This window comes from Pongo pygmaeus, chromosome 7, assembly GCF_028885625.2.
Source record: "Pongo pygmaeus isolate AG05252 chromosome 7, NHGRI_mPonPyg2-v2.0_pri, whole genome shotgun sequence".
NCBI lineage: Eukaryota > Metazoa > Chordata > Mammalia > Primates > Hominidae > Pongo > Pongo pygmaeus.
Genome location: NC_072380.2, coordinates 155,453,706 through 155,481,488, shown reverse-complemented (window position 1 = coordinate 155,481,488; position 27,783 = coordinate 155,453,706). Strand labels below are relative to the sequence as shown.

Sequence of the window (27,783 nt, the reverse complement as noted above, 5' to 3'; positions counted from 1 at the left end):
GAGGACAAAGAGGGGCTTGTCCGCCCTAGTCAGCTCCCCACGCCCCGCAGTTTCCCCTCTGTGCCCAGGGCCCTGTCCCTGAAAGGTGGGTGCAGCCACACATCCCAAGCGCCTCCGTCCTGCTCCCGCGCCCTGTCCAGCTGCTGTGCTGAGAGCACTCCCTGGGCTTGGGTTCCCCGGAGGGAGGAACATCAGCTCCACCTGTTCCCTGCACCGTCCTCCCCACGATGAAGGTCCCACAAGGACAGGGAGTCCCTGCATGGACAGGCGACATCCTCCCCCTGGCCATGGAGCAAGCCTTGTGGTGGGGGAGTGGTGGGCCAGGGACCCCCAGCACCCAGCCTTGGGGGTGCCCTGCTGCCACCCTGCGAGCCGGGCAGAGGCGGGGTGTCCCTGCACAATCAGTCTCACAGCTTCTGAGGACTTTATGGGGCCCACCCTGTCCATGTCAGATGGAGAAACTGAGGCACAGTGAGAGGCAGGGGCTGGCTGAGCCTAAGGGGCTTCTGTACTCGGTGCCTCCATTTCCCACCCGCTCCGGGGTCCCTGGACCTGCAGTCTCGGATTGGGCATGGAGCGTTCTCCATCCCCCAGGGCTGGGTGGGCTCTGGGTCTTGCACTGTGGGCGGGCAAGAAGCCGCGTAGCCCCGGTCCTACCCTGCCCGCTCCTTCAGCTTCTTGTCCGTGATGCCGTCTTTGGACACGAGCTTGTTGAATACCAGGATCCCAATGACCATGTTCACCTGCCGGGCAGAGAGGGTTGGGAGTGTGGGGGTGGCGGCCGCCATAGGCTCAGGGGCTGACACTGGCTGGACTGACGCTGGCTATGCCAACCACGATCCCCTACCCCACCCAGTGTCACCTCCCGTGCCTCCATCACAGGAACCCTAGTGCCTGATGGGACGTCAGGTAACCTCCAGCCCAGCTGCCAACCGTGCAAGGCCCTCTCCGTGTGTCACCCGCACCGTCGGCACCTCTGCTGTACTCCTTGCGTCCCTTCCACCAGGGAGCTCCCCACCCACAGGGCCCGGAGGCCCTCGCCAGCCTGCAGCTGAAACCTGTCTAAGGGACACCAATCCTGGCTCTCCCTGGGGTCACACTCCTCCTGCCTCTCTGCTCTGGGCAGGCCACCTCCTCTCTCTAGACTTCCCTCCTGATCCCCCTCTCCTATTCCCATCAGACTAACCGCCCACCCCGTAAGGGCCCCGGCTGGGCGCCTGCACCCAGGGAGGCTCTTCTTGGGCTCTAACTAAGTCCCCCACGCCTGCCACTGTCCAGGCTACCACTCAAGACAACAGCTGTTCCCGGAGCCCCCCCGGGAAGCCACCGGCCCCGAGCATCCTGGGGTCGCCCCATCTCCTGGCCTCCTCTGCTGGGGGGAAGGAGGAGTCTCAGGCCATACTCTCTGCTCCCCAACTGCCAGAGGCTCCCTGAGGCCCTCCTCCTGCATCCCCACTCTGCAGAAGGATGCTGCCAGGACCCTGAGGGGCAAGGCCTGACTTCCTCAGGCCCAGGTTCCAGAAGCTGGAGGCTGGGAGACCCCAGGACTCCATGGACCCCTGACCAGGCATTTCACGTCCAGACCAGGGTGGTAGACCGTGTAGCCCTCCAGCTCAGGGCTCACGACCACACAGCCGGCCTGCTTTCCACAATGGATGCAGAGTTCCCAGACACCCACATCACAGCCTTGGCCAGCCTGATGGGCGGTGGCCTCTTTCCTGGGCAGCCTAGTTTTCTGATGTGGCCGGAGCAGAGAAGAGAGGATGGGCACCAGTGACGACGGGCCACTGCCTGCAGCAGGCTCTGCCCAGCCTGCACCACGTGGCCCCAAGGACAGGAGGGGCTGCTGGGGCTCGGGTCCCACAGCCGCCAGGGTCAGCCTGCCTTCCTGACACATCCTGGGGAGGGGTGTAAAGGGTGGGGCTCCCGTCTCTGTCCCCTTTCCCACAACCTCCATCCCCAGGTGCCCGGGGCACTGCCAGGTACCCCACGCCTTTCCCGCCTCCCGCCTGGAGGAAAGAATAAAGAAGGTAGGATTCCACAGCCAGGACTGTGGGGAGGGGTCTGGGGCTGCCCAGAGATGGCACCCCACTGCCCCTCCAACCCCCAGTAGGCTCCCCAACTGCCCCTACAGGGCTAGCTCCCCATCACCCCTCATGCACGTTTCTCTGCTAGGCCCAGCCTGTGCCTGAGTCCCCACTAGAATGGGGTGTGGCCCTGCAGAGACACTGCTCATGGCGGCAGGAATTACTGGACGTGGATGGCCTCTCCTGGGGCGAGAGGGGAGGGGAGGTGAGGGTGGGTGTGAACCCTGGTGCTCTGCCAGAGTAGAGGGGTGGGGGCTGGCTGAGTGGGCTCAGAGCTGGACCCAGTAGAGGCCAGTGACCCCAGGCAGGTCCCCCCGGCTGCCGCAGCTCATCTGTGACCCCAGGAAGGGGACCCTGCATGCCACCTGCCACAGTCTTGCCTTCCTCCACACTAAGGTGGGAGGAGAGCGGGAAGGAAAGCCCAAGGACCCACACAGGGAAGGTCCTCACTGGGGCCCCCGAAGGGGCAAGCAGCCCCGGTTACCAGCCTCACATCTGGCGCTCTGGGGCCAGACACCCACAACCCAGGTACAGCCTGCAGCTCCCCGCTGCTTGCATCATCCGTCCGTCCCCAGCTTCCTCCCATGCCACTCACTCACCACACCCGTGGGGATCTCCTGGCAGGTACACAGCTGGCGCCCAATAATCAGGCAAGCCGAGACTCCCAGGTGTGAAGAGTCACTAGCCTGGCCCAGCCCCTGCACTGCATGCCGAGGGCAGGTCAGAGTGGGGCTGTGGGCACCCCCACCCCCTGGTGATGAGGGCCATGAGGGCCATCCTGAAGGGACAGCAGGTGCACAGCCTGGGGCAGGAGACAGCACCGAGGCCCAGGAGGCAGGTGGGGGGCCCAGGCGGGGTTGCGGGGAGTGTGGCCCCAGCGGGTCAGTACCAGCACAACGGCGGCGGCAGGTCCCACGAAGGCATAGAGCAGTCCCCCCTCCAGGGAGAGCCAGCAGCTGCGGAGAAGACAGGCCATCAGCACTGCCCGTGTGCAGAGGGGCGTGCAGAGAGGTGCTGCCGGCCTCTCAGGAGTAAGGGAGGTGAGCTAGGAAGTGGCAGAAGAAAACTAGCACTTATTAAGCGTCTTTGGCGTGCAGGGCATGTCACACCCACTCTTTAGCCTTAGAATCCTCAGGAGACCCCAGGCAGCCATTGTTGCCCCCATTTTACAGATGGGGACAGTACCAGAGTGGGGGACCCACCTGCTTAGAGCCACACAGCAGGGGCACCAGGCTGGCAAGGCAAAGGTCACCTGACTGTCCCTCCTTCCCCAGACCTGGGCCCTTCCCGGCTCTTCTCTCGGGATCTCTGGCCGACCCTCCTTCCTGATGCGATGCTTGAATGCCGGGGCTGGGACCCTAGCCCACAAGGCTCAGCCCCCATGGCCTCAGCACCTGGTCCTATGCTCACACATCTGTCCTGCACCCTCCCCACCACCCCCCCAGTCAGCAGCCCCACGTTCTCCAGATCTCTGGATACCACCCGTGGTGCCCATGGACACCTGAAACCCAGTAAGGACCGTTCCCTCTACCCTGAGCAGCTTACCCCATGTCATCTGTCAAACAAACTCCTGTTCATCCTTCAGAACCCCACTTCAATGTCCCCATCCCCTCCTGATCCACCCTTGACTCCGGCAGGCCAGGTATTTGCTTCTCTCATCTCTGGGGACAGTGTTTGGATTTCCCTCTCAGCACTCACCCCCTGGGCCCTCAGCTATGTCTACTCCCTACTGCCACTCAGACAGGGCAGTGCTCCAAGGGGGTGCCACATCTTGTCCCCAGGGGCTCCACAGTGAGCCAGGCCTGCTCTGGCCCTCCCACTCAGCCAGCATCAGTCACTTCCTCCTGCCTCTCGCTCCCCACTGCTCCCCTCCCTGCAGCCAGGCCCTCCCTCCAAAGCCTCGGTTCCCCTTCCCCACCCCAGTTCTTCTGCCCATCCTGAGCCCCAGACCCTCTCTCCCTACCTGGGGAACCACACTGCCTCTAGGATGACCCCAAGCTTCCTGGCTTGCCATTTAAGGCCCCAAGGACCTGGTCCAGTTGACCCTTCAGGGTCTCAGTGACGTCATCTGTGAAATAAGCCTCCGACCCCTGCCCTGCCTGCCACAGGCCTGCTGTGGGGGGTGTGCCCACTGTGCCCAGAGCTCTTGTGTCTCAAACAGCCCTCTCTCTCACCAGCACCGTGCAGAGGGGGGATCCCCACTGAACAGATGGGGAAACTGTGGCTCAGAGTGGCTAATGGACCAACTGACAGAGGGGGAGGCCCTGATGGCCTGGTTTCTTTCAATACTGCTGCCCACTGCTCGCTGCCAGGGAGAAGCTGGCTGACCAACAGGGAGGGGATGCCCAAGGGGCTCAGCCTCCAGCCCCTGGGGCCCCACCCTCCCTGAGCCTCTGTGAGATGCTCAGGGTCACATGGGGGGAGGGCATGGCCAGCCCTCACCCCTCCAGGGCGGCGGAAGTCTCTGGGGGGCCATGTGGCCATCCACCACATCCCCAATGCCCCGACTCACTAGTTCATGGTGCTGTACCCTTTGGCCTTGGTGAATCCCACGGAAATGGCCACAACCAGTGCAGGGAGCCCTGGAGAAGGAGCAGAGAAAGGGTGTTGGCCCCACCCAAGTCCCCAGCCAGCCTCCACCTCCTCCTAGCCCTGCCTTGAAGGGCCGGGGCCAGGCAGGCGCTTCTGAAGCCCCCAACAGAGGATGGGGCTGAGCAAGAGATGGCACAGGAGGTGAACAAGGCAAGGGCCTGCGGAGCTAGGTGCAGGGTGGTCCAATAAGCAGAGAATACACAGGGTGCCCGGCACATCTGACTCGCAGAGAAATCAGGAATCTTCTTTTTGTAAATGTACATCCCAAACAGTGCACCGGACATACTTGTGCTAGAAATGTTTTCGTTATCTAGACATGAAAGGGAACTGGGTGTCCTGTGCTTTATCTGGTGACTCCATGGAGGAACGAGGGCCCAGAGGGGGAAGCCCACCCAAGCAGCAACTGAGGCCCCAGGGGTCCACAGGGGACGGGGAGACGAGGGGCTGCCAGGGCAGAACAAGCAGTGGGGGCCGGGAGGAAGGATATCTGTCCAGGAGGGTGGGGAAGGCCGCGGCTCACCCCAGCCCAGGCAGAGGAAGCGCTTGCGGATGAGGCGGTTCCGGAGGTGGCCCGTCACGGCCATGTAGGACTGCCAGGCCTCGGTGAGCACCCAGCAGAAGGAGGACAGGAAGAAGAAGTGCAGGAAGGCGGCCACCAGCGTGCACACCACCTGCGTGGGGCCGAGGGCGGGGCAGGCTGGGCAGGTGCTCCCCAGCCCCACACCTGCCCCCACTGAGTGCCTGTCTGCAGCTGGCGGCCCAGCACCCAGCACCCTCACTGGGACCCGACCAGGTCCCCAGGCAGAAAGCAATCCAGAGATCACCTGGTCCTCGCCCTGAGATGGGTTGTTGACCGTCTAAGCCCCCTTGGGACAAACAGACCCTCCCTCCCTGTCTTCCTCAGCACCATTCATAGCCACACCAAATGCTAAGCCAGGGGCCCAGGGAGGGCATGTCACACCCCGAGGACACACAGCAAGTCGCAGGCAACCTCACCCACACCACGGCCCTGAGCTTCTGCCACAGCACACGGCAGGCCCTGGGGCCAGGCCTTCTCTGTCTCACTGCGGGCCCTCTTGCTTTATCTTCTCTCCTACCTTGTCAGCCTGGCCCCTTGAGGAAGCAGAGGCCCCCAGCCAAAGGCTGTGCCTGCCACATTTAGTGGAATGGGGCTGGAGACCACAGGGTAGGAACTAGGGATAGGGGGTCTGGGGAGGGCACGCAGGGGCCCACCATGAGCTGCCAGCTTCAAGGCTGGCGAGGGTGGGGGTGAGAGGGTGGACCGTGGGAGCCTCTGTCACCACAGTGCCACTCGTCTTGAGTGCCACTCCCCAGCCCTGAGGCAGCTTGAGCTGATGCCGAGTCCACTGCCCACAGCGGGATGGGCAGGGCTGCAGCAGGCTCCTCCTGAAGGGCAAGTCCAGCAGAGATGCTGGGACACAAGCTGCCCTTCTCGGCCAGCTGACCAGCCTCTGACAGGCTCCTGCAGCCACAGCAGAGGGTAGGGAACTCCCTGTAGCTAGGGCAGCCTCCTCCTGCCCCCATACCCACCTGCCTGAGTTTCCCAGGGATCCCATGGCCCAGGCCCCTCCTGGGGTCCATCCTCACCACCTGAGGATGCTGGGAGGTTCATGGCAGGACGCAAGGCTGCCTACCTTGTTGCGGGTCTGGGTCTGCCCGATGAGGATGAGGGCATTGGAGGAGATGATGGACAGGCAGAAGTTGATGAGGATGACAGAACGCTCCGAGCGAATGTACCTGTGAAGAGTGCGGGGGCCCAAGGTCAGCACCCAACAGAACCCCATCTGCACAGGGGCTGTGGTCCTGTGGCACCAAGACCAGAGCCCCACCCCACTTCCTGCAGGCATTGTCACCAACAGCACCACTACCATCACCATCACCACCACCATCACCACCATTACACCATCACCACCATCATCACACAATCATTACCACCATCACCACCATCACAATCAGTACCACCATCACCACCACCACACCATCACTACCACCATCACCACACCATCACCACCATCACCACCACCACCATCACCATCACCACTACATCACCATCACCATCATCACACAATCATTACCACTATCACCACCATCACAATCAGTACCACCACCACCACCACCACACCATCACCACCATCACCATCACCATCACCACCATCACCATCATCACACAATCATTACCACCATCACCACCATCACAATCAGTACCACCATCACCAGCACCACACCATCACCACCACCACACCACCACCACACCACCATCACCACCACCACCATCACCATCACCACCACCACCATCACCACCATCACACAATCATTACCACCATCACCATTACCAACACAGCCATCACCACCATCAGCACCACTATCACCACCATCACAATCACTACCACCATCACCATCACATCACCACCACCACCATCACCATCATCACTCCATCACCACCGTCACCACCACCACCACCACAATCACTAGCACCAGCACCAACACCATCACCACCATCACCATCATCACAACCACAACTACCACTACCACCATCACCATCACCACAATCAACAGCACCACCACCAACACCACCATCACAACCACCACAACCACCATCACTACCATCATCACCATCACCACCATCACCATAATCACCAGCACCAGCACCACCACCACCATCACCACCACCATCACCACCATCATCACCATCATCATCACCATCACCACCACCACAATCACCACCACCACCATCACTATCACCACAATCACCAGCAGCAGCAGCACCCCCACCATCACCATTACCACCATCATCACCACAAACACCACCACCAGGACCACCATCACCATCACCATCACCACCACCACCAGCAGCCCTTGGGGACTGAGGTCCACCCAGCTGGAGAGCAGAGGGCATAGGGCTGAGCCTCAGGGGCTCTGACATGACCCTGATGTGCTGCATGACCTTGGGCAGGTCATGTTCTCTCTCTGGGTCCCTGCTTCCTCATGGGGACCACAGAACAGTCCCTGCCGGCAGCTCATAGGGCACACGGATGGCCAAGAGAGCTCACCAAGGGAGATGCTTTGAAAACTGTCCGCAGAAAACCTCCTCAGAACTCAGGACATCAGAGCTGAGTTCAGAGCCCCTGAACCCCATTCCCCAGATGTTTTGTGAAATCCAGGCCCTAGGGGAAGGCAGGTCTCAGGAAGAGGAAACACCATGGTCCCCCTGGGGCCCAGTGGATGCTGTCCCCTCAGGCAGGACAGTGGAGGGCCCCTGCCACTACCCACAACCCGGTCACTGTCTCCAGGAAAGCTCGGCCACCCTCCCCCGCCAGCCACATCGACCTCCCGGTGCCTGACCTTGGGCAGCAGCCAGGCAGTCAGTTCCGATTATCGGCTGACATCGCGCTGCCTGCAGAGCCAGAGCCCCGTGTCCTCTGGACACGTTGGGAGTCCCCACTCGGCCCCATGGGCAGTGAGTGACCTTCAGTCCTCGCTCCCTGTTCCACACTTCTACTCAATGGGACAGGAACAGACAGCGGGGAGTGCCTGGAGGCGCGTCCACACAACCAACAGGCATGTTACTGCTCAAACACGAGCTCTCCTCCACATCTCTCCACACCTGACCGGGTGGCCCCAAAAACCCACTGGCCGCAATCAGAATGGACAGCAGACTGACAGCCCTGTGGCCTTGGGGAAAGGGGGTTTGGGGTGGAGAGTGAGCAGGGGCTTTGGGCCCTAAGGCCTGACTGGGGGTCCGGGGAAGGCTGTGGCCTGGCCTGCAGGCCTGAGGGTAGACAAGGAAGTCAGGAAGTGCAGGCAGAGGGGGCACGCACAGCTGGGGCGGAAACTCAGGCTGGCATTGCCAGGGAACACGTTCAGGGGAGGGACTGCAGGAATCGGGCCCCACAGCCTGCATGTGTGTGGCATGGACACAGTGTGAGTGTGTAGGGCGGCCTCAGAGGGGCCACAGCAGGGCTGGGTCCGTGGCAAAGGCGGAGGTGACTGTAAAGGTGAGGACAAAGGGAGGGAGGGGCACCCACGACCCCGCCCGTGACCTTGAGGGGAAGAGGTATGTGATGCAGGAGCCACGGCCGCCCGTGCCCAGCACCTGGGTGGCACCCACCTCCACACGGACACGTAGATGATGACCAGCATGAGCAGGGTGAGAGAGGACACGCCACAGCCCACGATGAGCGTCACAGACGGCAGAGTCGCCTTCTCCATGTTCTGCGGGGACCGGGAAGAGATCGCGGGGAGTGAGGCACCCCACACGCCCACTTGGCAGACCCGAAGACTGAGGCCCGAGAGTCCGCAGCCCCAGGTCACACCCACAGCGTCCGGCCCAGCCCCTCCTCCACCTCCCCGCCCACCCCCTGCAGAGGAGGGGTTTCCTCTACCAGCCCAGGCCCTCCAGAACTCCCTTTCGGGACTGTGCTCTGTGAGGATGGGCCATTTGCCTGTGCCCACAGTCATATGCCAAGACCGACGCCTGATAAGTCTTTGCCGCCATCATGTCTCGGACACCCATCAATTCCAGGCAGGCACCAGCCCTGCACTGCAGATGGGGCCAGGGAGGTGCCAGGTCCAGGCCCACCCACACGCACAGTCCTCTCGGGCCTAGGCTTAGAGAAACCCAGGGGGAGCAGCCGCTTTGACTCTGGCTCACTCCCATCCAAGATGCCATCCAGCCAGGCCCTGACACCACACACCCACCTGTCCCTCCACAGCCCCGACACATCCCACCCCTCCCTCTCTGTTCCGCAGGTGACTCTGTGTCACCTCCACAGCCCCTCAGTCCCCTGCAGCTTCTAGGCCTAGCTGCCAGCCCTGGCCCAGGCATCCCCACCTCTAGCCCTGCCCCCTGTGAGCTCCTCTCCCGACACAGTGGCATGGGGGAGGTTATCAGCGCACTGGAGGGCACCTCTGCCCTGCTCAGAGGCAGGAGAGTGTGGGAGCTGGGGCATCTTCCGGGTGCCAGGGTGACCTGAATAAAGTGGGCCCTTCCTCCTCACCACCTGGGGAGTACTTAGTTCAGGTGACTGCCCCTTCCTAGGGAGGGCCCCCACTCCTCCCTGACTCTCCTGTCCTGGGTGTCATCCAAATGCCCCACCTGGCTCTGCAAAGGCCACTGGGCTGGCGCTGGCCTTGCCTCTGGCCAGCCTCCCTTTCCTGACAAGAACGCCCTGAGCCCCTGAGGCCCCCTGGTTCCCCTCAGGGCTCTTCCCCAGCAGTGCCCCCAGAAGACCCTTCCCCACTTCACAAGACTGTGCCTCTGGCCACTGCACTCAGCTCATCCACCCCTCAAGAGGGCCTGGGCCGGCGACAGAGCCCGTCATTCCCGACCCCGTGGCCCTGCACAGCCCCAGCATGCCAGGCCTGAGGACAGACAGGGAAGTCAGGTGGCTGAAGGGCGTGCACAGCTGGGGAGGGGACTCAGGCTGACATCGCTTCTGTATGGATGAGTTCACCCCAAACAACTTCCCAACCCATCACCCGAGTCGTAAGCCAGGCTGAACCGCCATGCCTGGGGCTTGCCGGCACACCGCAGGTGGGTGTACGACTTGGGGGCGTGAACAAAGGCCCCCTGCGCACAGAGCTTCCAGATGACTGGAGAATTCAGGAGAAAGGGGGTGCAGTCCGTCTCCGGGCCCTCGGAAGGAGGCAGAGGTGGTCGGCCGGGCAGGAAGGCGAGGCCTGGGGAGAAGGGGTGCTTCGGGCACCCCTCGCCCTGAAGCTGATGCCTTCCTGGTCCCCGCCCCAAGTCTGCTGAAGCTGGCATGTTGCACTGTCTCCTAAAGCCCTGAATAGCCTTTCTTGCCCCCCCAAGGTGCTCGACATCCTGAGCCAGCCCAGCTGCCCTGCAGCCCCACTCACCCCAGCCTGGGCTCCCCCTTTCCCCTCAGTCTCCACGCTGCCCTGTGCCCTCCATGATGAACAAACCGTTCCTGCAGCCTGGACTACCTTTCCCTGCACTGCCTCCTCCAGGCAGCCTTCCCTGCCTCCCAGGCCCTGCTGGCATCCCCCTGATCCAGTTCAAAGCCCCTGCTAGATGTGGGTGCTATCCTCACAGCCGAGTGTCCTTCATGTCCCCAAGCCCCCGAGGGCCCCGCCCAGCAGGGATGCTCAGTCAACGTCATGAACCAGATGAATGAAGGTGGGGAAGGCAGAATCCAGAAAAATGGAGGAACCTGTCCAAGGTCACCAGGCGGCACAGCAGAGGGTCCAGCTCAAACACAAACCTAGGTTTCCAGACTCAGAGCAGGGCCCCAGGGATCGGCAGCTCAACATCGTTGCCAGGACTCCTGGCTCAGCCTAGCTCGCCTCTGCCCTGGCTGGGTAACCTCAGGGTCCCACTTGTCTCAGCCTTGTTCTCTGCGGGCTGCCTCGCTGCCACCTCCCTAGGCCAACCCCCGTCCTCCTGCCCTCCTGGGCACGCCTGCCTCAGCTCCCAGCAGTCTGCACTTCAGCCTCCATGGAGCCAGCCGCCTGCTGGTCTGCAAGACCGAGGGCTGCGGCAGCCTTACCTGAATCAGAGCGTGACAGTGGAGCCCTGGGGAGTGCCATTCGAAGCCCCTGCCCGGTGAGGGTCTTGCCCATCGAGGATTCCCCATCCCCTACACCCCCTGCTCCTCCCAACCCCAGCTCCTCCGAACTCCACTCCAGGCCAAAGTGAGGCCTAAGGTCGCCCACTTGGGGCTCTGTCCTCGGGGTGGTGCAGGCCACACGCCTGACATGCACAGACACATGCACCTGGGACCCACACACAGACACACACCCGGGGCCCGCACACACACGCATGCACCTGGGGCCTGCACACACACACGCACCTGGGGCCCGTACACACATGCACGCACCTGGGGCCCGCACACACGCACTCACCTGGGGCCCGCACACACACGCATGCACCTGGGGCCCGCGCACACGCATGCACCTGGGGCCTGCACACACGCACTCACCTGGGGCCCGCACACGCACGCACGCACCTGGGGCCCGCACACACGCACGCACCTGCGGCTCACACATACGCACACCTGGGGCCTGCACACGCACACTCCTGGGGCCCGCACAGACACACGACTGACACCTCCCACACCTGGCACTCGCCTCCATGGCCAAGCTGTGCTGCCCAAGTGTACCAGGTCCCATGGCTCCAGCTGTTCCTCCCCGGAACAAGAGTCGCCTTCTCTTCGTGGGCAGAAGCACTGCCAACCTGCTAGGCTTTCAAAAGCCATGGCCTCCACACAGGCCCCTCGAACTACCCCAGGTAGCGCTGCTCACCTCGGTTGTCCAAACTACGCTCTGGGAGGGCAAGATGGGAACAGTGATGCCGTGCCCGGCAGGAAACCCTGCTCAGCAGCACTCCTGCATGCCACAGCCTGGAGCTCAGGCCTCAAACCGGTGGTCCTCTGGAATTGAAGTCCCATCACCCGGTACTTCTCCCATCAAAACTCACCTGCCAGCTCTCCCACCAGCCCCTCTGATCCCTCCCAGCCTGGTTCATCAGTCACCGGTAACTTTACCAGTGCAGAGCTGAGGCCCAGGGCTAGGACACCAGCTGGACAGGGATAGGTGGGAGACAGGGTGACCCCAGTAAATGTTTCCAAGACACTGGGCTGGCCTGAGGCCGGCCGACCACAAAAGTCACAGGCAGCCGAGTAAGTGTCTCGCGCCTGCTCTGAGGCTGGCTCGGGCCCAGGCCTCTGTGGCCATCTGCTTCCGCCTGCCCTCGTTAGGCCTGGCAGCCGCAAGCCAGCCAGCTCTCCCACTGGTCCACCTGACCCCTCTCCCTGCTGCCTGGCTCATCAGTCACTCCCGAAGGCCCTTGCTCAGCAGGTTCCAGGCGATGGAGAAGGGATGGGCGGCGGCCTGGGCAGGCCCAGGGGTCCGAGAACTGCAGGCCTCACTAGGAGGGGTAGACCAAGACCGGCCTCAACTCATGCCGAGGGGAGGCAGAGCCAGGCTGGGCCCCTGCCGGAGACTGACCCAAGCCAGGCACAGTGCAGCCCAGGTCCTCGCACACGCCAGGCCCCCTGCCCTGCACAGCTTCCCTGACCTTTGGGCACCGGGCTCTCCTCTCAGCATGGAAGTCACCACTTCTCAGAGGCCCTCCCTGCATACTAGGTCTGAACCAGCCAGCCCCCTCCCGCCGATGGCTTCTCCTGGCTGGTGACTGAGTGTCTGCCAGTTTCCACCACATGAACTCCCACTCCCAATCTTCTCCTGAAACCTATATCCACCCTATGCCCGCCAAGGACTCATTTCTACCCACAGTACCACCTTCGTCCTGCCACTGCCCCAACACCATCTATGGCTCCCAAATGCCCACAAAACTAATTTCTGTCTCTAGTCATAGACTAAGCCCTGAACCCCATCATTCACTGACCCCTGACCCAGATCATACCCCGAGCCCCAATTCCCATCACACCCTGTCCCCTGAATCCAGCCACACACTAAACCCTGACCCAAGTATATTCTGAGCCTTCATCTCAGCCATACTCTAAGCCCTGATCTTGGTCACATCCTGAGCCCTGAGCCCAGTCAGGCTGTGAGTCTTGATCTTGGGCACACACTGGGCCCTGATTCTGGTCACGTGCTGACCCCTGACCGTGATCACACCCTGAACCTGACCCTGGTCATACACTGAGCCCCGAACCTGGTTGCAAATGAACTGTGACCCTGGTCACAACCTTCCAATACAGTCTGAGGCACATCACAGAAGTAATGCCAACAACTGTCCTTTTCAGACTGTTTACTACATGCCAGACTATGTCAAGTGCCATAAATACATCACCTAGTTCAGTCCCCACCACTCTGACACAGGTGGCATCATCCGCCTCACAGGTGTGACTCAGAGCGGTTACTCAACCTTCCGGCCGTCGTAGGCCTGCAGTGGCAGAGCCAGCATCTGCGCAGCTCGCGTCTGCACCGACACCCTGGCTCCAGGCCAGCTCTAGAGAAGGACTCGTGGGTCTCACCTCCCCTCGCTCTACCACCCTGCCGGATCTTATCGCACCCTGGCTCCCGGGGTGCCCACGTACCCGCCTCTACCACCATCTCAGGCCCCTGTCCTGCTCAGCAGCCCCTGCAGGCCACTCTGAACCCCCGAAGCCACAGCCTCTGCCCACTCAGACCAGAGTCCCCACTCCCAACGCGTGATCCAACCCCAGCCAGGCTAAGCTGGGCAGCACCCCTCTCTCTCCCTGCCCAGCCAGGCTCACTTCTGGCTGCCTCCCCACCTGCCAGCTGGGCTTATGCTCCTCACTCCTGCTGGGACCCCTGGGTACCCAGGCCTGACTGTTCTCCTCTTACCTCCCAGCCTCCCACCAGTCCATTCTGTACCCGGCTCCTCACGCCCCTGGAGGAAGCTCAGGCTCCCCCCAGCCCCCCAGGCCTTGCTGGCCACCAGTCTCTCTGCCTCTCCTGCCTGCTGAGCCCACGCCTGTGCCCACTTCTCCGCAGTTTCATGCCTTCCTCACCCTGCAATGGCTGCTACTCACCCCACAATGCTCGGCTGGTAAACTCCTGCACACCCCTCAGGACCCCACTCCAAGCCTCAGCCCCGTGCACTTTTCCCCACACCACACTCAGGAGGGGAGAAGGCTGTGGCCATGCACCCAGAGCCCACCCGCAGCCTTCCTCCTTTCCATCTGGGCAGCTGCAGACCTCTGTGTGCACACATCTGCCTCCCGCATCAACCCTGGCATCCCAGCCCACAGCCCTCAGAGGGGTCGGCACGGTGGACAAAAGAACATGCCAGGGGCAGGCTGTACCCAGAGAGCAGTTTCCCTTTCACTCTCGGCCCCTCCCTGCCCAGCATCAAGGGGGCCAGCCCTTGCCGAGGAGGGAGAGGTGGTGTGGAAAGGACAGGAAGACCCCAAGGGGCTCTGGTGCCAGGGAGCACCTGCTAGAGGCTGTAACCACCCTGGCTTCTTCCTGGCACTCTGATTCTCAGCTCACACCCCTGCTGGTGCCCAGAGCCCAAACTGAGCCACACGTGGTCTGCCCTTGTGGCAGAGCCAACCACCCTCCCATCTCACAGATGAGGACACTGAGGCTCCCAGGGTCCAGGCAGCCCGCCCTCGGTCCCGTGGCTCTGCAGACACTGCCAGTCCCTGTGCCCCTGGCCTCAAATGTCCTGTCCGGGACGGGGGACAGGGCACCCAACATGCCTGCTGGCATCCTGCCCTGTGAACACCAGCGTGGGTGGGCTGGGCTAACACTGGAAGCGCCCCCCTGACAGCAGCCGCGAACCCCCTGCCAAACAAGGCTCAGGACTGTGTATCTGGCTGCCTCCACCCCCGCCCCCCCGCCGCTGTCCCACAGAGCGGCTGCTTTCTCCCCCTTGTGCACTGGGGCACATAGTGGGGCTCCTCCTGGAAAGGCCCCTCAGCATCAAGCCCCCTGCTGCTGGAATTTCAGGGGCACCCCCTTTGGCCCATGTACCTGCCCCTCTCTGAACAAGTTCCCTAAGCCAGGCCCACTCTGGAGCTCAGCCTGGTGACCAACTGATATGCCACCGCCTGGGGACTGCCCCATTCCTGGGACTCTCTCAGAGTCATCTGTTTCCAACCTCACAGCCAGTCCTGGGTAGTCCAGGTCCCCTCCCTTTTACAGGTGAGGAAACTGAGGCTCAGAGGGACTTAAGGCAGAGCCAGTTCAGGGTCACAGTTTGTCAGAGACAAGCCTGTGTTTCCAGACTCCAACACTGACCTGCTGCAGGCCTGACACTGGGCTGGGAGAAGGGGCAGACGGGGCACACACCATAGCAGGTTCTCTCCTGCCCAGGTCCTCCTCGAACACCCACAGGAAGAGCAGCACCCGGAGACCGGAGGCTGGGCCCTGCCTTGCCTGGTCCAGCCTCGAAGGGGCCCAGAAAGGCTGCCCAGTGAAAGCCATAATGTCTATCCCTCCTACACAGAAGGCCACCACTTCCAGGGAGCCTCCGGGATGGCCCTTCAGACTGCTGCCTGCCAGGCTCTGTCTGCAGAACCAGCAGCATCAACAGTCTCACCTGAGGGGACAGCCCAAGCAGGGGTGCACTATGGTCAGGGACACAGACCCCTGTCCAGACCAGACTCACCCAAGACCTTGAGCAAGGCCCCCTCTCTGGGCCTCAGTTTCCCTGCCTGTCAACAGAGGATTTTACTGGCAATGGCCTGGAGGGTCCCATCCAGCTCTGGCACTGTGGGAGACCCCAGCTGCCAACATCACCCGCCCCCCACTTTCCAGAGAACACAGCCAGGAGGCCAGAGTGTCCGAGAGGCTGGGCACTACCTTCTACATCGAACCCGGGGTTCCCCAAGGGCCAGCAATGCCACCTGCAACACCCAGGAAGGACAGGTCCCCTCCAAGTGCATCCTCCACCCCTGCTGCCCCCCAGGCTTCCACAGGAGGTCTGGGCGGAGGTTACTTGGTGAGCACACACCCAAGGCCCTTTCCTGCTCTGTGGGCTGTCCTGGGCCTCGGCCTGGGCCCCAGTAGAGGGCTGTGGCCCACCTCAGGCCAGGGGGTGCAGCGTGGCCGGCCCAAAGCAAGAGAGCCTACCCGCCCCAGGGAGCTGCGCCCAACACCCAGGGCCCCTGCCAGCGGCTGGCCCCAGATGCCGTCTCCATAGAAACCGGCAGCCCCCACAGGAATCACAGGAACAAAAAGGAAGCCCCGAGGTGCTGAGGCCTGGGGGGCGGTGGATCTGGGCCAGGGCCCCTGCCTGGGGCCACCGCCACCTCCACGGACCGGGCTCTACTTGGGGTGGGTCGAAGGGCTCTGCCAAGGCGGCAGCTCCTCCTCTTCCCTCTCCCTGGCAGGCGGGGAGGACCAAGGGAAAGGGTAGCCCCTCCACAGGCGACGCCTCCCAGCCCCCGACTCAGGACCCAGCCTCTCACCAGGCCCAGGGTCCCAGGGAGATCCCGGGCCTCCAAGGCCAGGGGAGATGGGACCCACCCATCAGCCACTTTCCGGGGGTCCCGACTCCTCCCAGGCCCGTCCCCAACTCCACACTGCCACCCGCTCGGCGCCCACCCACCCTCTCCAGAGGCGCATGGACCCCGCCGGCCGGGCCAGGCCACGGCGGCTGCGGGGCGCAGCGACCCCTCCGGGACAGGACGGGTGCGGGCCCTCCCCACCCGCAGGCCCGCCGGCAGCCCCCGCCCGCGCCCCTGCCCGGCGCCCCTCCCGCCGGCCCGGCCGGGGTCTCACCGCGTCGGCGCTGAGCTGGGCTAAGATGGCGAAGGTGGAGAGCCGGTCACAGAGGCAGCGCGTCCGGAGGGCGTCGAGGGGCACCGTGCGGCAGCCGCGCCACGACCAGGGCCCGAGCTGCGGGGGGGCGGAGGAGGAGGGTCTGGGGGCGGGCGGGACACGGGAGGGAGACAGGCGGAGCGTCAGCGGTGGCGGGGACGCGGGCGCCCCGGCCCCCGAGCGGCGGCTCCGCGCCCCGGCCCCGGCCCGCCGCCCCGCACCTGCGCCCGCAGCCGCGCGCCCGCCCGCCCGCCGCCGCCAGGCCCCGCGGCCCGGGCGCCCATGCCGCGCTCTGCGCCCGCCGCCGCCGCCGCCGAGAGCCGCGGAGCGCAGCCCGAGGGAGCGCCGGGCGGGGGAGCCGGGAGAGCGGGGGCGGGGCGGGGGGCGAGAGCTGGCCCAGGGCCCGGCAGTCGCCCGCCCCGCGCCCCCGCCGCCCCCAGCTCCTCCGGGGCCCGCGCCCCCGGCCCGCGCGGGAGGGAGGGGGAGGCCCGGAGGGGCGCGTGGGCGCACGTGGAACGGGGAGGGTGCGAGCCGGGTGTGGCCTGGGGGCGCGGGGCGGGTTCGGAGCGCGGCGAGGGTCCGCTCCGGAGCTCTCCGGCCCCGCGGCCCAGGGCGCCGGCTGGAGCTGACGACCTTGGGACCGCTCCATCCCCCACATCCACCTCCCCCGGGCCTCATCACCCCTGGCGCCTGCGGCTCATCTCCTGGGACAGACACAGCCTTCCCCGCGGGGAGGCTTGCCGCTGGAAACTTCCCTCTGCGGTCTGACCCAGCCGCCCGCTGTCTACGGGCCGCGACTGCCCCGGTTTTCATCTAAGCACGCATTTAAGCACAGGACTTGTTACTTGGTGCACCAGGGACTGACCTGCTCTGCAAACCCCTCCTCCTCCTCCTCTCCACCCCCAACCTCCTCCTCCTCTTCTTCCTCCTCCACCTCCTCCTCTTCCTCCTCCTCCTGCTTTGGAGCGGAATTCCCCCACCCTTCAAGGCAGCCCTCCTGTCCGGAAGCCACCGTGTCCCTCCTTCACAGACCTGGCCCTGGAGCCGGGCCTGCCTTCCTGCCTGCTGGGGCTTGGCTTGCAGAAAGTGCCCAGGAGGCCCTCTCTGAGGCTGAGTCCCCAGCCCCACCCAGGGTCCTGGGCCTGCCTGGTGGAGGAGGGACTCCAGGCCTCCTGAAAAGATGAGCCCCAAGAGCTTGTGGGTGCAGCTCTGCAGCTGCGGGAGCCCCAGCTGCTGGTCTCCTTCCAAATCCACGGCTGAAAAGGCCTCATCCCTCCCTAAGTAGCTGGGACCCAACCTCTGCCCCCGGACTTCAGGAGAAAAGCCCAAGTCGAGGGTCTTCCTATGGTCTGCCCTAGAGCCTCCATGCTGCAGTTTTATCCCATTCCCCACCCAGGAATGAGTGCGTCAAGGTGCCTTGCAGAGTCTTCAGCTCACCTCTTCCATCCCGTCCCCACTGTACCAACGGGGGCTGAGGCTAGGAGCCAGAAGGGACCTGCCCCGGTGCCCTGTGGCTGGCGCTCTCTCCAGCCTGCTATCCCCAGAGGAGCCTGGAGAGCCGCCCACACACGCAGCCCTGACCCCACACGAAAAGCCTGGGCGAGCCGCCTCTGATCAGACACCTGACTTTGTGCCTCGGCTGTGTCCCAGCTATGTGACCTTGGGAAGTTACCTATACCACCTCTTGCTTCAGTCTCCTCATCTTTAAAATGGGGGGGGGGTGTCCAGAGGGAAGCACCCAGTCCACTCTGGACAGCGCTGAGCGGCACAGGGCCGGGCTTAGAGCAAGCATGGGTCACCAGTGCCCATGTCTGATAGCCCAGAACAATCTCTATTGAATTGGGGATGTTGCTCAATCTCCCTCAGCAGCAGCACTTCCTGAGATTCGGGCCCAGGGGAGAAGGGACATGCTGTGAGCCGCTGGCCAGGGAGACCCCTGAGAATGCCCTTAGCATCTGCTTTTATCTCTTGCATCTTCTCCACCTCCTAGGGGAAGGACCTGCTCCTGTTCTACAGAGAAGGAAAACTGTGGCGGAGGTCACAGACAAGGCAGAGCTGAGAGGAGGCCCGGGAGCCGGCCTCAGGCTCTGCAGGGCTGGCTCTGGGCTGTGTGACCCTGGGAAGCCCCCTCCCCTCTCAAGTGCAGTGTGAGGCCAGGTTCCCGTGTCACGGGCCAGGGTTTAGAAGCATGAGGCTCACTCATCTCTAGCACCCTCCGTAAAAGGAAGCCACAGAGGCACGTGGGAGCCTGGAAGGGCCCTGCAGCACCGTCAGGCTCCGAGGATGCCTCTGTCTGTGCCAGGGGCCTCAGCCCACGTGACCTTCGCAGGCTCCAAAGGGCAGCCATCCACCACACTTACCCAGCCACTGCGACAGCGGCCAGGGACCCAGGCTGCTCTGCGTCCCCAACACAGGATGGCCGAAAAGTCACAGACCTGGGGCAGAGAGACCCTTTCACCCTCTCCCTGAGCAGAGTGCAGATCCTGATAACCACGGAATGGAATCCAGGACCCAGGCAGGCTTTGGGGCTATGGACAGAACAGGAAAGGGAGCGTGGGGTCCCTGGAAAGTCCTGGTGCTCCAAATGACACCCCAGATCCTACATCCTGGCCAGAGGGTTTTCCAAGGTCTCATTCAGGTGCACAAGGAACATCCCACTCACCACCTGCGTCCATCCCCCACACCCTCCAGGGCAGAAGCCACTGTCCTCATGCTGGAGAGGAGCAGGTGGAGCAGGGGCCTGAGACCCACCCCGGGCACAGAGCCACTAAGCCCTGGCTGGTGGCTGTGCAGCAAGGGAGGCTCAGGTAACTCCCAGGAAACCTGCATTGGCTGAGTTTATTTCCTGGCTCGGGATGGGTCTCAGGTTGCCCCTGACGGTCCCTTGCAGACCTGCAGTTCAGTCAAGGTTCAGATGTTGTAGGCCCTGGGTGGGAGGGGGCATGCAGCCAGCCACATAAAAACTGGAATCCAGGCCCACTGCTGCCTTGCTGTGTGATGTTGGATAATCGCTGCCTTCCTGAGCCTCCATCTCCCACCGAGAGGGCCCATCCCTGTGCCTGGGGATGGGTGTGCGGTTGTGGTCTATACCTGCCAGCCTTTGACCAGACACCAAGACGGCCAGCACAGTACAGGCCAGAGGGCACCCCAGGAAGAGTCCTGCAGACCGCTTTTCTCTTTGCAGCTGATACTGGGTTCCAGTCACAGCTCTGCTTCTCATGGGCCAGGCACAGCACAACCCAGGCCAGGCACAGCACAACCTCAGCCCTCTGCTCACCTGCCTGAGGGTTGCTGGGAGCACTTCGAGGGTGCAGGGAGCCGGGCTGGCTGGGGCCAACAGCCTGGCTGGTTCCCAGACGCACTGGCCAGTCTGCAGGGCGCCAGACCGACAGCTGCCCACCACTGCCTGGGAGAAGGCCAGCCTGGGAGCCAGCGCCCGGTCCCCAGGGCTCCTGCTGTGGGTGCTGAGTCGTTTATCAGCCTCTGGGGGCAGGGAGAGAGACGGGCTGCTGCCTACTCTGCTGAGGGTCAGGACATGGAAGGCCCAAGGAGGCACCTGCCCCTGGTCTAGAGAGCCGGCTGGTCAGGCTGGCAGCTCTGGAAGCAGGCAGCTCCCGGCCATTCTGTAAGGGCGTGGATCCTGGGGTGGGGTTCACTGCAATGCAGGTGCTCCCCTCAGCCTCTCTACCTCCTCTGTCCTCCTGGCTCCACAGGCCTTGGCAACATGTGTCAGGGGAACAGCCTCCCAACACACAGCCCGGGGACAGGAACCCTTCTCCTCACCCTTCCCTGCACCTCCACGATAATGGCTTCTACTCTGTGCTAAGGGCTTTCTGGCAGTTTATCATTTGATTTCTGCAGGAACCCTTAGGTCAGCTTTGTAAATAAAGAAACCAAGGCTCAGAGAGGCAGCGATTGTCCAAGTTCACACAGCAAGACAGCAGTGGGCCTGGAATCCAGTTTTTATGTGGCTGGCTGCATGCCCCCTCCCACCCAGGGCCTACAACATCTGAACCCTGACTGAACTGCAGGTCTGCAAGGGACCGTCAGGGGCAACCTGAGACCCATCCCGAGCCAGGAAATAAACTCAGCCAATGCAGGTTTCCTGGGAGTTACCCGAGCCTCCCTTGCTGCACTAGACCTCAGTCAAGGACTGGCCTTTAGCAGGACAGATGGAGGGGTGGGCCCTGAACTGAGGCCCTTGTGTGCATCTTAGATGCATGTTGACTTAGGCAAGGTGGCAAAGCCTCAGACCTCCCTCTTTCAACAAAATCTCTGGGACACATCCTCTTGTACCAGATCCTGACTTACAACATCTGGAAGTTCCCCCAAAAGTCTGACTGAAATCCTTCCTGCTGCAGGGGGCACCTGTTCCCATCTCTGCAAACAGGCAAGTCATTCCCTCCTCGCACACGGCGACTGTTCCCGCACGTGGGAGACCATTTGCCACCTCTCGTCGGCTACAGAAACTTGGAATATCTGGGTCACAGAGTGAGGTCCCCTCCTGAGCCCAGGCCTGAGGAATCTGGGTCAGTTATACCTGCTCCCCACCCCCATGGGTCCAGGGTGAGAGCAGGAGCTGGGGCAGTGACACCACCCAGGACCAGTTGAGCAGGGGCCTGGCTACAGCAGGTCCCCTTCCTGCCCAAGAGGAGTGGGGACCTACAGCGACCTGGGACCCTCAGATGGGAATCCCAGGGCAGGGCTATGCCTTTCCCCCTAGTTAGGGCCCCATGACAGGTCCAGCCACTGCCCACCCCTCTGCAGACCACCAGTGACCGCCACCATTGGGACTTCTCCCACTCGGCTCCTGCTAAGGTCACCAAGGACCTCCATGCCAAGAAACCCAAGGGACAAGTTCTGGTTCTGTTTACTCCACCTCGGGGTCGCCCAGGTGCTCAGTCAGCACCCTGCTCGCACATGTGGCCCCAGGGGCACATTCTGGTGCATGACAGTCCCACAGGCACCCACAGCCGCACACTAAGGTAGGGCGCACAGCCAGGACGCCTGTGCATGAATCAATGGGGAGGGCACGGCCAGCCCGCCATCGCTCACCTGGAGCCTTGGGTTCCCCCTTCACCTCCCCCACCTCCCCGCAGCTGCCCACCAGCTAATCCCACCAGCCTTTATCTGAAAATGCATGGAGAGCCCCACAGTGCCCACCCTCCACAGCCACCACCCGTGCCCTGGCTACTGTGGCCGCCGCCCCTTGCCCTCCTTCGTCTGGCCTTCCAGGGCGCCAGTCATTTGAAATATGTCAGGCTGCATGGCCCTCAGCTTAGAGCCCTCCAGCGGTTCCCTCTTCACTCAGAGCAAAGGCCACAGTGCTCCCAGGGCCCGCAGGGACTGGCCCCAACCTCCCTCACCCAACCTCCCAACTCTCCCCTCTGCCACAGTCCCGTCAGTAACCACGGCTCCCAGCAGACCCCTCCAAACCCAGTAATGGCCGCAGCTCCCAGGCAGCTCCCAACCCAGTGTGGATCCCCACCTCACGTTGCCCTCAGCCCCAGTGCAGGGCCACAACCTTGTCCCCATCTCACAGGGGAGGGCAGCTCAGAGAAGGCCTCCCCAGCTGGCTAGTGGGGAAGGACCTGGGCCCAGCCCTGCTCGGGCAGCCCCCACAGGCACCTCCACTGAGCCCGGGGCAGGTAGGAGGCCTTGGGAGAGCCCACCGTGGCTCCTGTGCTCTTGGGGCCCCTGCCCTGCACCCCCGGCAAGCGCCTAGACCATGCTTGTCCAGCCCGGCAGGGGGTCCAGCAGCCAGCTCTATTCTCACCCTCGGAGCTCAGCTTCCTCCTGTGAAATGTGCCCAGATCCTCACCCCGCACCTGTCCATGGGATGGCAGAGCACAGTGCCCGCACAGGGCCTACTCATTCATGGGACACAAGGGGACAGTGATGGGGAGGGCGCACTAAGAGCCCACCCACCCACCCGCCCACCAGGCCAGAGCCTTCACTGCATTCACGATGCCTCCTGCCGGCCCACGAAGCAGGTGCTATTATGGGACTGTGCGCTGTCGGGGTCCCCTTGGATTTGATGGGCTAATTCACACTCCAGTGTGAATGACTCACAGGGTGTCCTCCCACAGAACAGAAAGAAGCCAGGAGTGGGCACAGCACACCGCAGTGGGGGAGTTCAGGCGCTAGGCAGGGAGTGGAAATGGTGTCTCTGTAGGCAGAGGCCTCGGCTTCTAGGCCTGGCCTCAGGAGCCTTCATGGGCTGGCCTCCCCAGTGCCCCTTAAACCAACACGCGGCTGGATCACACCTGGGTACAGGCCCCTTAGTCATGCTTCATCCACCAGGAGTGCCTGGCTCCCACCTCTGCCCATTGACTTCTTGGCCATAGATCAAGACTGGCATTGTGTCCTCCTCCAGGAAGTCTACCTGGATAACCAGACTTCCCCCCTGCCCTTCCACGAGCTCCTGGGCATTGCTCCTGACCCTCAGCCAGACCCTTCCCCACTGCTGTGCTGGGCTCTCCTCCCTGTGTTCTGCCTCACCCAGCAGCCAGAGCCCCCCATGACCATCCCGGAGGAGCCTCGCTTGGCCCTGGTGGCCCTGCCTCTGGTGGCCCTGCCTGCACAGGCCAGCCCAGCAGGTAAGCCAGCAAACGCACGCCCTCTGCTGCCTCCAGGCCTTGGTCCTGGCTGGTCCTCTGGCCACAGGCCCCACATCCTGTGTGATTAGCCTCTCCCTCCAGGGCTCCCGGAGCCACTGCCTCCCCTAAGAAGCCTCCTTGACTCCCACTCCATGCCCAGTGCCTGTCTGGCTGCCAGTCTGTGAGGATCTCCAGGGCAGGCCCGGGTCAGCTCTAGTCCCTCCAAGCTCAGGGCCTGGGGGCAATTGCCTGGGGTCCTGAGGGGATCCTGGTCGCTGTGACCCATCAACCTTGGCATTTGAACACCTGCCTGACCTGGGTCTTACTGAGCCCAGCTTGCCAGATGACGCTGGAGCCTGCTCAGGCCTGGTGCCCTGTCTATGAGGCTGGTTCCTGGGCTTCTCCCAGAGCTGCCCATGTCTGAGCCTCCCTCAGCACCGACAGGTCCACAACCAGGGCCTCCAGGGCTTCTCATATTCCTCATGATGCAAGATGCCAATCTCCTGGCTCCCACCTGGCGCCGCCACACTGAGTCAGGGCTCCTGGCCACAGGCTACCCCTGGGCTGGAAAACCAGCCCTCCCCAGGGTCCAGCAGCTCTTCTCCTGACCTACTTATCCACCTGGGCAGAAGCACAGAGGCCCCAGGCTGTCTGCCAGGCAGAATGGAGCTCCTGAAGAGGGCAGGGTGCTGGCTGCCCAGCCTGGCAGAGAAGTGACCTGGAGCAGGAGGGCTGGGGTCCTGCAGGGTTGCTCAGCCTGCTGCCCCTCCCCAGCAGGAGGCTGGCACTCAGAAGCCTGCCCCGAGCCGTCTCCCTTCATGCAGACCCGCACCTGCTGCACCTGCAGCCCTGCTCTGCCTGGCCTGTCACCTATCCCTGCTGGCAGGGGGCCACTGCCCAGACCTCACACCCTTTTACGCTCCAGCCATTGGTACCCAGTGGCAAGGTCAAAGGGCCAGCACAGTCTCTCGCTCACTCAGCAAGTGCCTCCCTGGCCTGGCCTGTGCCAGGCCCTGTACTGGGCACTGGGCACCCCCACGAGCTCTGCCCTGGCTCTAGCAGATCCCAAACCTTCCCCCCCATTACAGCCAGCCCAGCCTCATCTCCTCCCAGACTGCCATGACCTCGGAAGTGCTCCCTTGGCTCTCCCGCCATTTCCTCACCCACCTGGCCTGCCATCTGCATGGCTGCTGGGCTCTGGCTCCTTAACTGTGTCATGGGGGGTCTCGCTTCCCTCGGGGGGCTTGGGCTGCAAATTCACCTAAGAGCTGGGCCTACCACCACCACCACTTGTCACCACAGCCTCCACCCTCATAGCTACCACTGAGGCCAATCACTATCAACACCATCTACAATACAACCAGGACCACTACTGTCACCACCGCCACCGCCACCCCCCATGTGTTATCAACACCATCATTACCACCAGGTCTCACCACCACTACCAACAATACCATCAGCCTTCACCACACCACAATCATCACCTCGAGACACAACCATCAGCCTCACGCCATCAACAGTACTGCCACTACCACCAGCAGCAGCAACACCCACTCTCTCATCATCAACAACACAACCATTGCCACCACAGCCTCACCACCATCCACGACACCATCAACATCATAAATACCACTCTTTCTGCCACTATATCACAACCACCACCACTACCAACCCCATCATCAGCACCAAAACCATACACTATCAACGATGCAACCCTCACTACCACCAGCCCCAGCATCACCATCACCAATCACCATCCCCATCTTCACTACAGCCACCACTCCATCATCAAAACCACACAACCATCAGTACAACCACCCTATCATCACCACCACCACCACCTCTGCCTCCATCCTCAAAACCACACAACCATCACTAACGCCACCCCACCATCACCACTGTCATCATCAAAACCACACAATCATTACCACCACCCCATCATCACCACCACCACCACCTCTGCCTCCATCCTCAAAACCACACAACCATCACTAACACCAACCCACCATCACCACTGTCACCACCAAAACCACGCAATCATTACCACCATCCCATCATCATCACCACCACCACCACCACCACCTCACCTTCATCATCAAAACCACACAACCATTACTACCACCATCCCATCATCACCACCACCACCCCATAACCACTATTACCACCCCATCATCTCCACCACCACCCCATCATCACCCCCACCACCCCACCTTCATCATCAAAACCATACATCACTACCGCCATCCCATCATCACCATCACCAACATCACTGCCACTATCAAAACCACACAACCATCACTACTACAACCCCATCATCACCACCACCCCATCTCCATCATCAAAACCACACAACCATCACTACCACCACCCCATCATCACCCCCATCACCACCACCACCATCACCATCACCACCACCACCACCACCACCATCACCACCCCCACACCCACCATCACCACCCCCACCCCAACCATCACCACCCCCACGCCCACCATCACCACCATCACCATCACTACCACCGTCATCATCAAAACCACACAATCATTACCACCACCCCATCATCACCACCACCACCACCACCTCTGCCTCCATCCTCAAAACCACACAACCACCACTAACGCCACCCCACCATCACCACTGTCATCATCAAAACCACGCAATCATTACCACCATCCCATCATCACCACCACCACTCCATAATCACTATTACCACCCCATCATCTCCACCACCACCCCATCATCACCCCCACAACCCCACCTTCATCATCAAAACCATACATCATTACTACCACCATCCCATCATCACCATCACCACCATCACTGCCACCATCAAAACCACACAACCATCACTACCACCACCCCATCATCACCCCCACCACCACCACCACCATCACCATCACCACCACCACCACCACCATCACCACCCCCACACCCACCATTACCACCCCCACCCCAACCATCACCACCCCCACACCCACCATCACCACCATCACCACCATCACTATCACTACCACCGTCATCATCAAAACCACACAATCATTACTACCACCACACCATCATCACCACCACCACCGCATAATCACTCCTACCACCCTACCTCCATCCTCAAAACCACACAACCATTACTACCACCACTCCATCACCACCACCACCACCATCACCATCACCACTGTCATCATCAAAACCACACAATCATTACCACCACCCCATCATCACCACCAGCACCACCACCATCACCATCACCACCAGCACCATCACCACCACCACCACCACTTCATCATCAAAACCACACAATTACTACCACCACCCCATCACCACCACCACCACCACCATCACCATCACCACTGTCATCAAAACCACACAATCATTACCACCACCCCATCATCACCACCAGCACCACCACCACCACCATCACCACCAGCACCATCACCACCACCACCACCACTTCATCATCAAAACCACACAACCATTACTACCACCACCCCATCATCACCACCACCACCCCATAATCACCCCCACCACCCCACCTCCATCATCAAAATCACACAACCATTACTACCACAACCGCATCATCACCCCCACCCCGACCACCATCACCATCACCACCACTACTGTCATCAAAACCACACAACCATCACTACCACCATCCCATCATCACCACTACCACCTTACCTCCATCATCAAAACCACACAAACATCAATACCACCACCCCACCATCGCCATCACTGCCACCACCATCACCACCACCACCACCATCACCATCAACACCACATCACCCTCAGCACCACCACCACCACCACCACCACCATCACCACCCCACCTCCATCATCAAAACCACACAACCATCAATACCACCACCCCATAATCAGCACCACCACCCCACCTCCATCATCAAAACTACACAACCATCAATACCACCATCCCATCATCACCACCACTAACCCACCTCCATCATCAAAACCACACAAACATCAATACCACCACCCCATAATCAGCACCACCACCTCACCTCCATCATCAAAACTACACAACCATCACTACCACCACCACCACCATCACCATCACCACCCCACCTCCATCATCAAAACCACACAAACATCAATACCACCACCCCATAATCAGCACCACCACCCTACCTCCATCATCAAAACTACACAACCATCACTACCACCATCCCATCATCACCACCACCACCCCACCTCCATCATCAAAACCACACAAACATCAATACCACCACCCTATAATCAGCACCACCACCCCACCTCC

At 61.9% G+C, this 27,783-nt stretch overlaps 1 protein-coding gene across 5 annotated transcripts in view; it reads right to left on the bottom strand.

The window, feature by feature from the left end:
• Positions 1–27,783, bottom strand: part of ADGRB1 (adhesion G protein-coupled receptor B1) — a 99,463-nt gene that overhangs the window by 17,978 nt on the left and 53,702 nt on the right. For 4 of the 5 annotated variants that reach the window (XM_054498573.2, XM_063669159.1, XM_063669160.1 and 1 more), the window contains exons 18-24: positions 16,881–17,022; positions 8,809–8,912; positions 6,335–6,437; positions 5,200–5,350; positions 4,600–4,669; positions 2,977–3,043; positions 658–743 (exon numbers count right to left, since the gene is read on the bottom strand). In XM_054498573.2, coding sequence (XP_054354548.1) covers positions 658–743; positions 2,977–3,043; positions 4,600–4,669; positions 5,200–5,350; positions 6,335–6,437; positions 8,809–8,912; positions 16,881–17,022 — 723 coding nt within the window. Of the gene's footprint in view, positions 1–657; positions 744–2,976; positions 3,044–4,599; positions 4,670–5,199; positions 5,351–6,334; positions 6,438–8,808; positions 8,913–16,880; positions 17,023–17,140; positions 17,251–27,783 lie in introns of those variants that run through there. The other variant, XM_054498574.2, reaches the window with a different exon arrangement.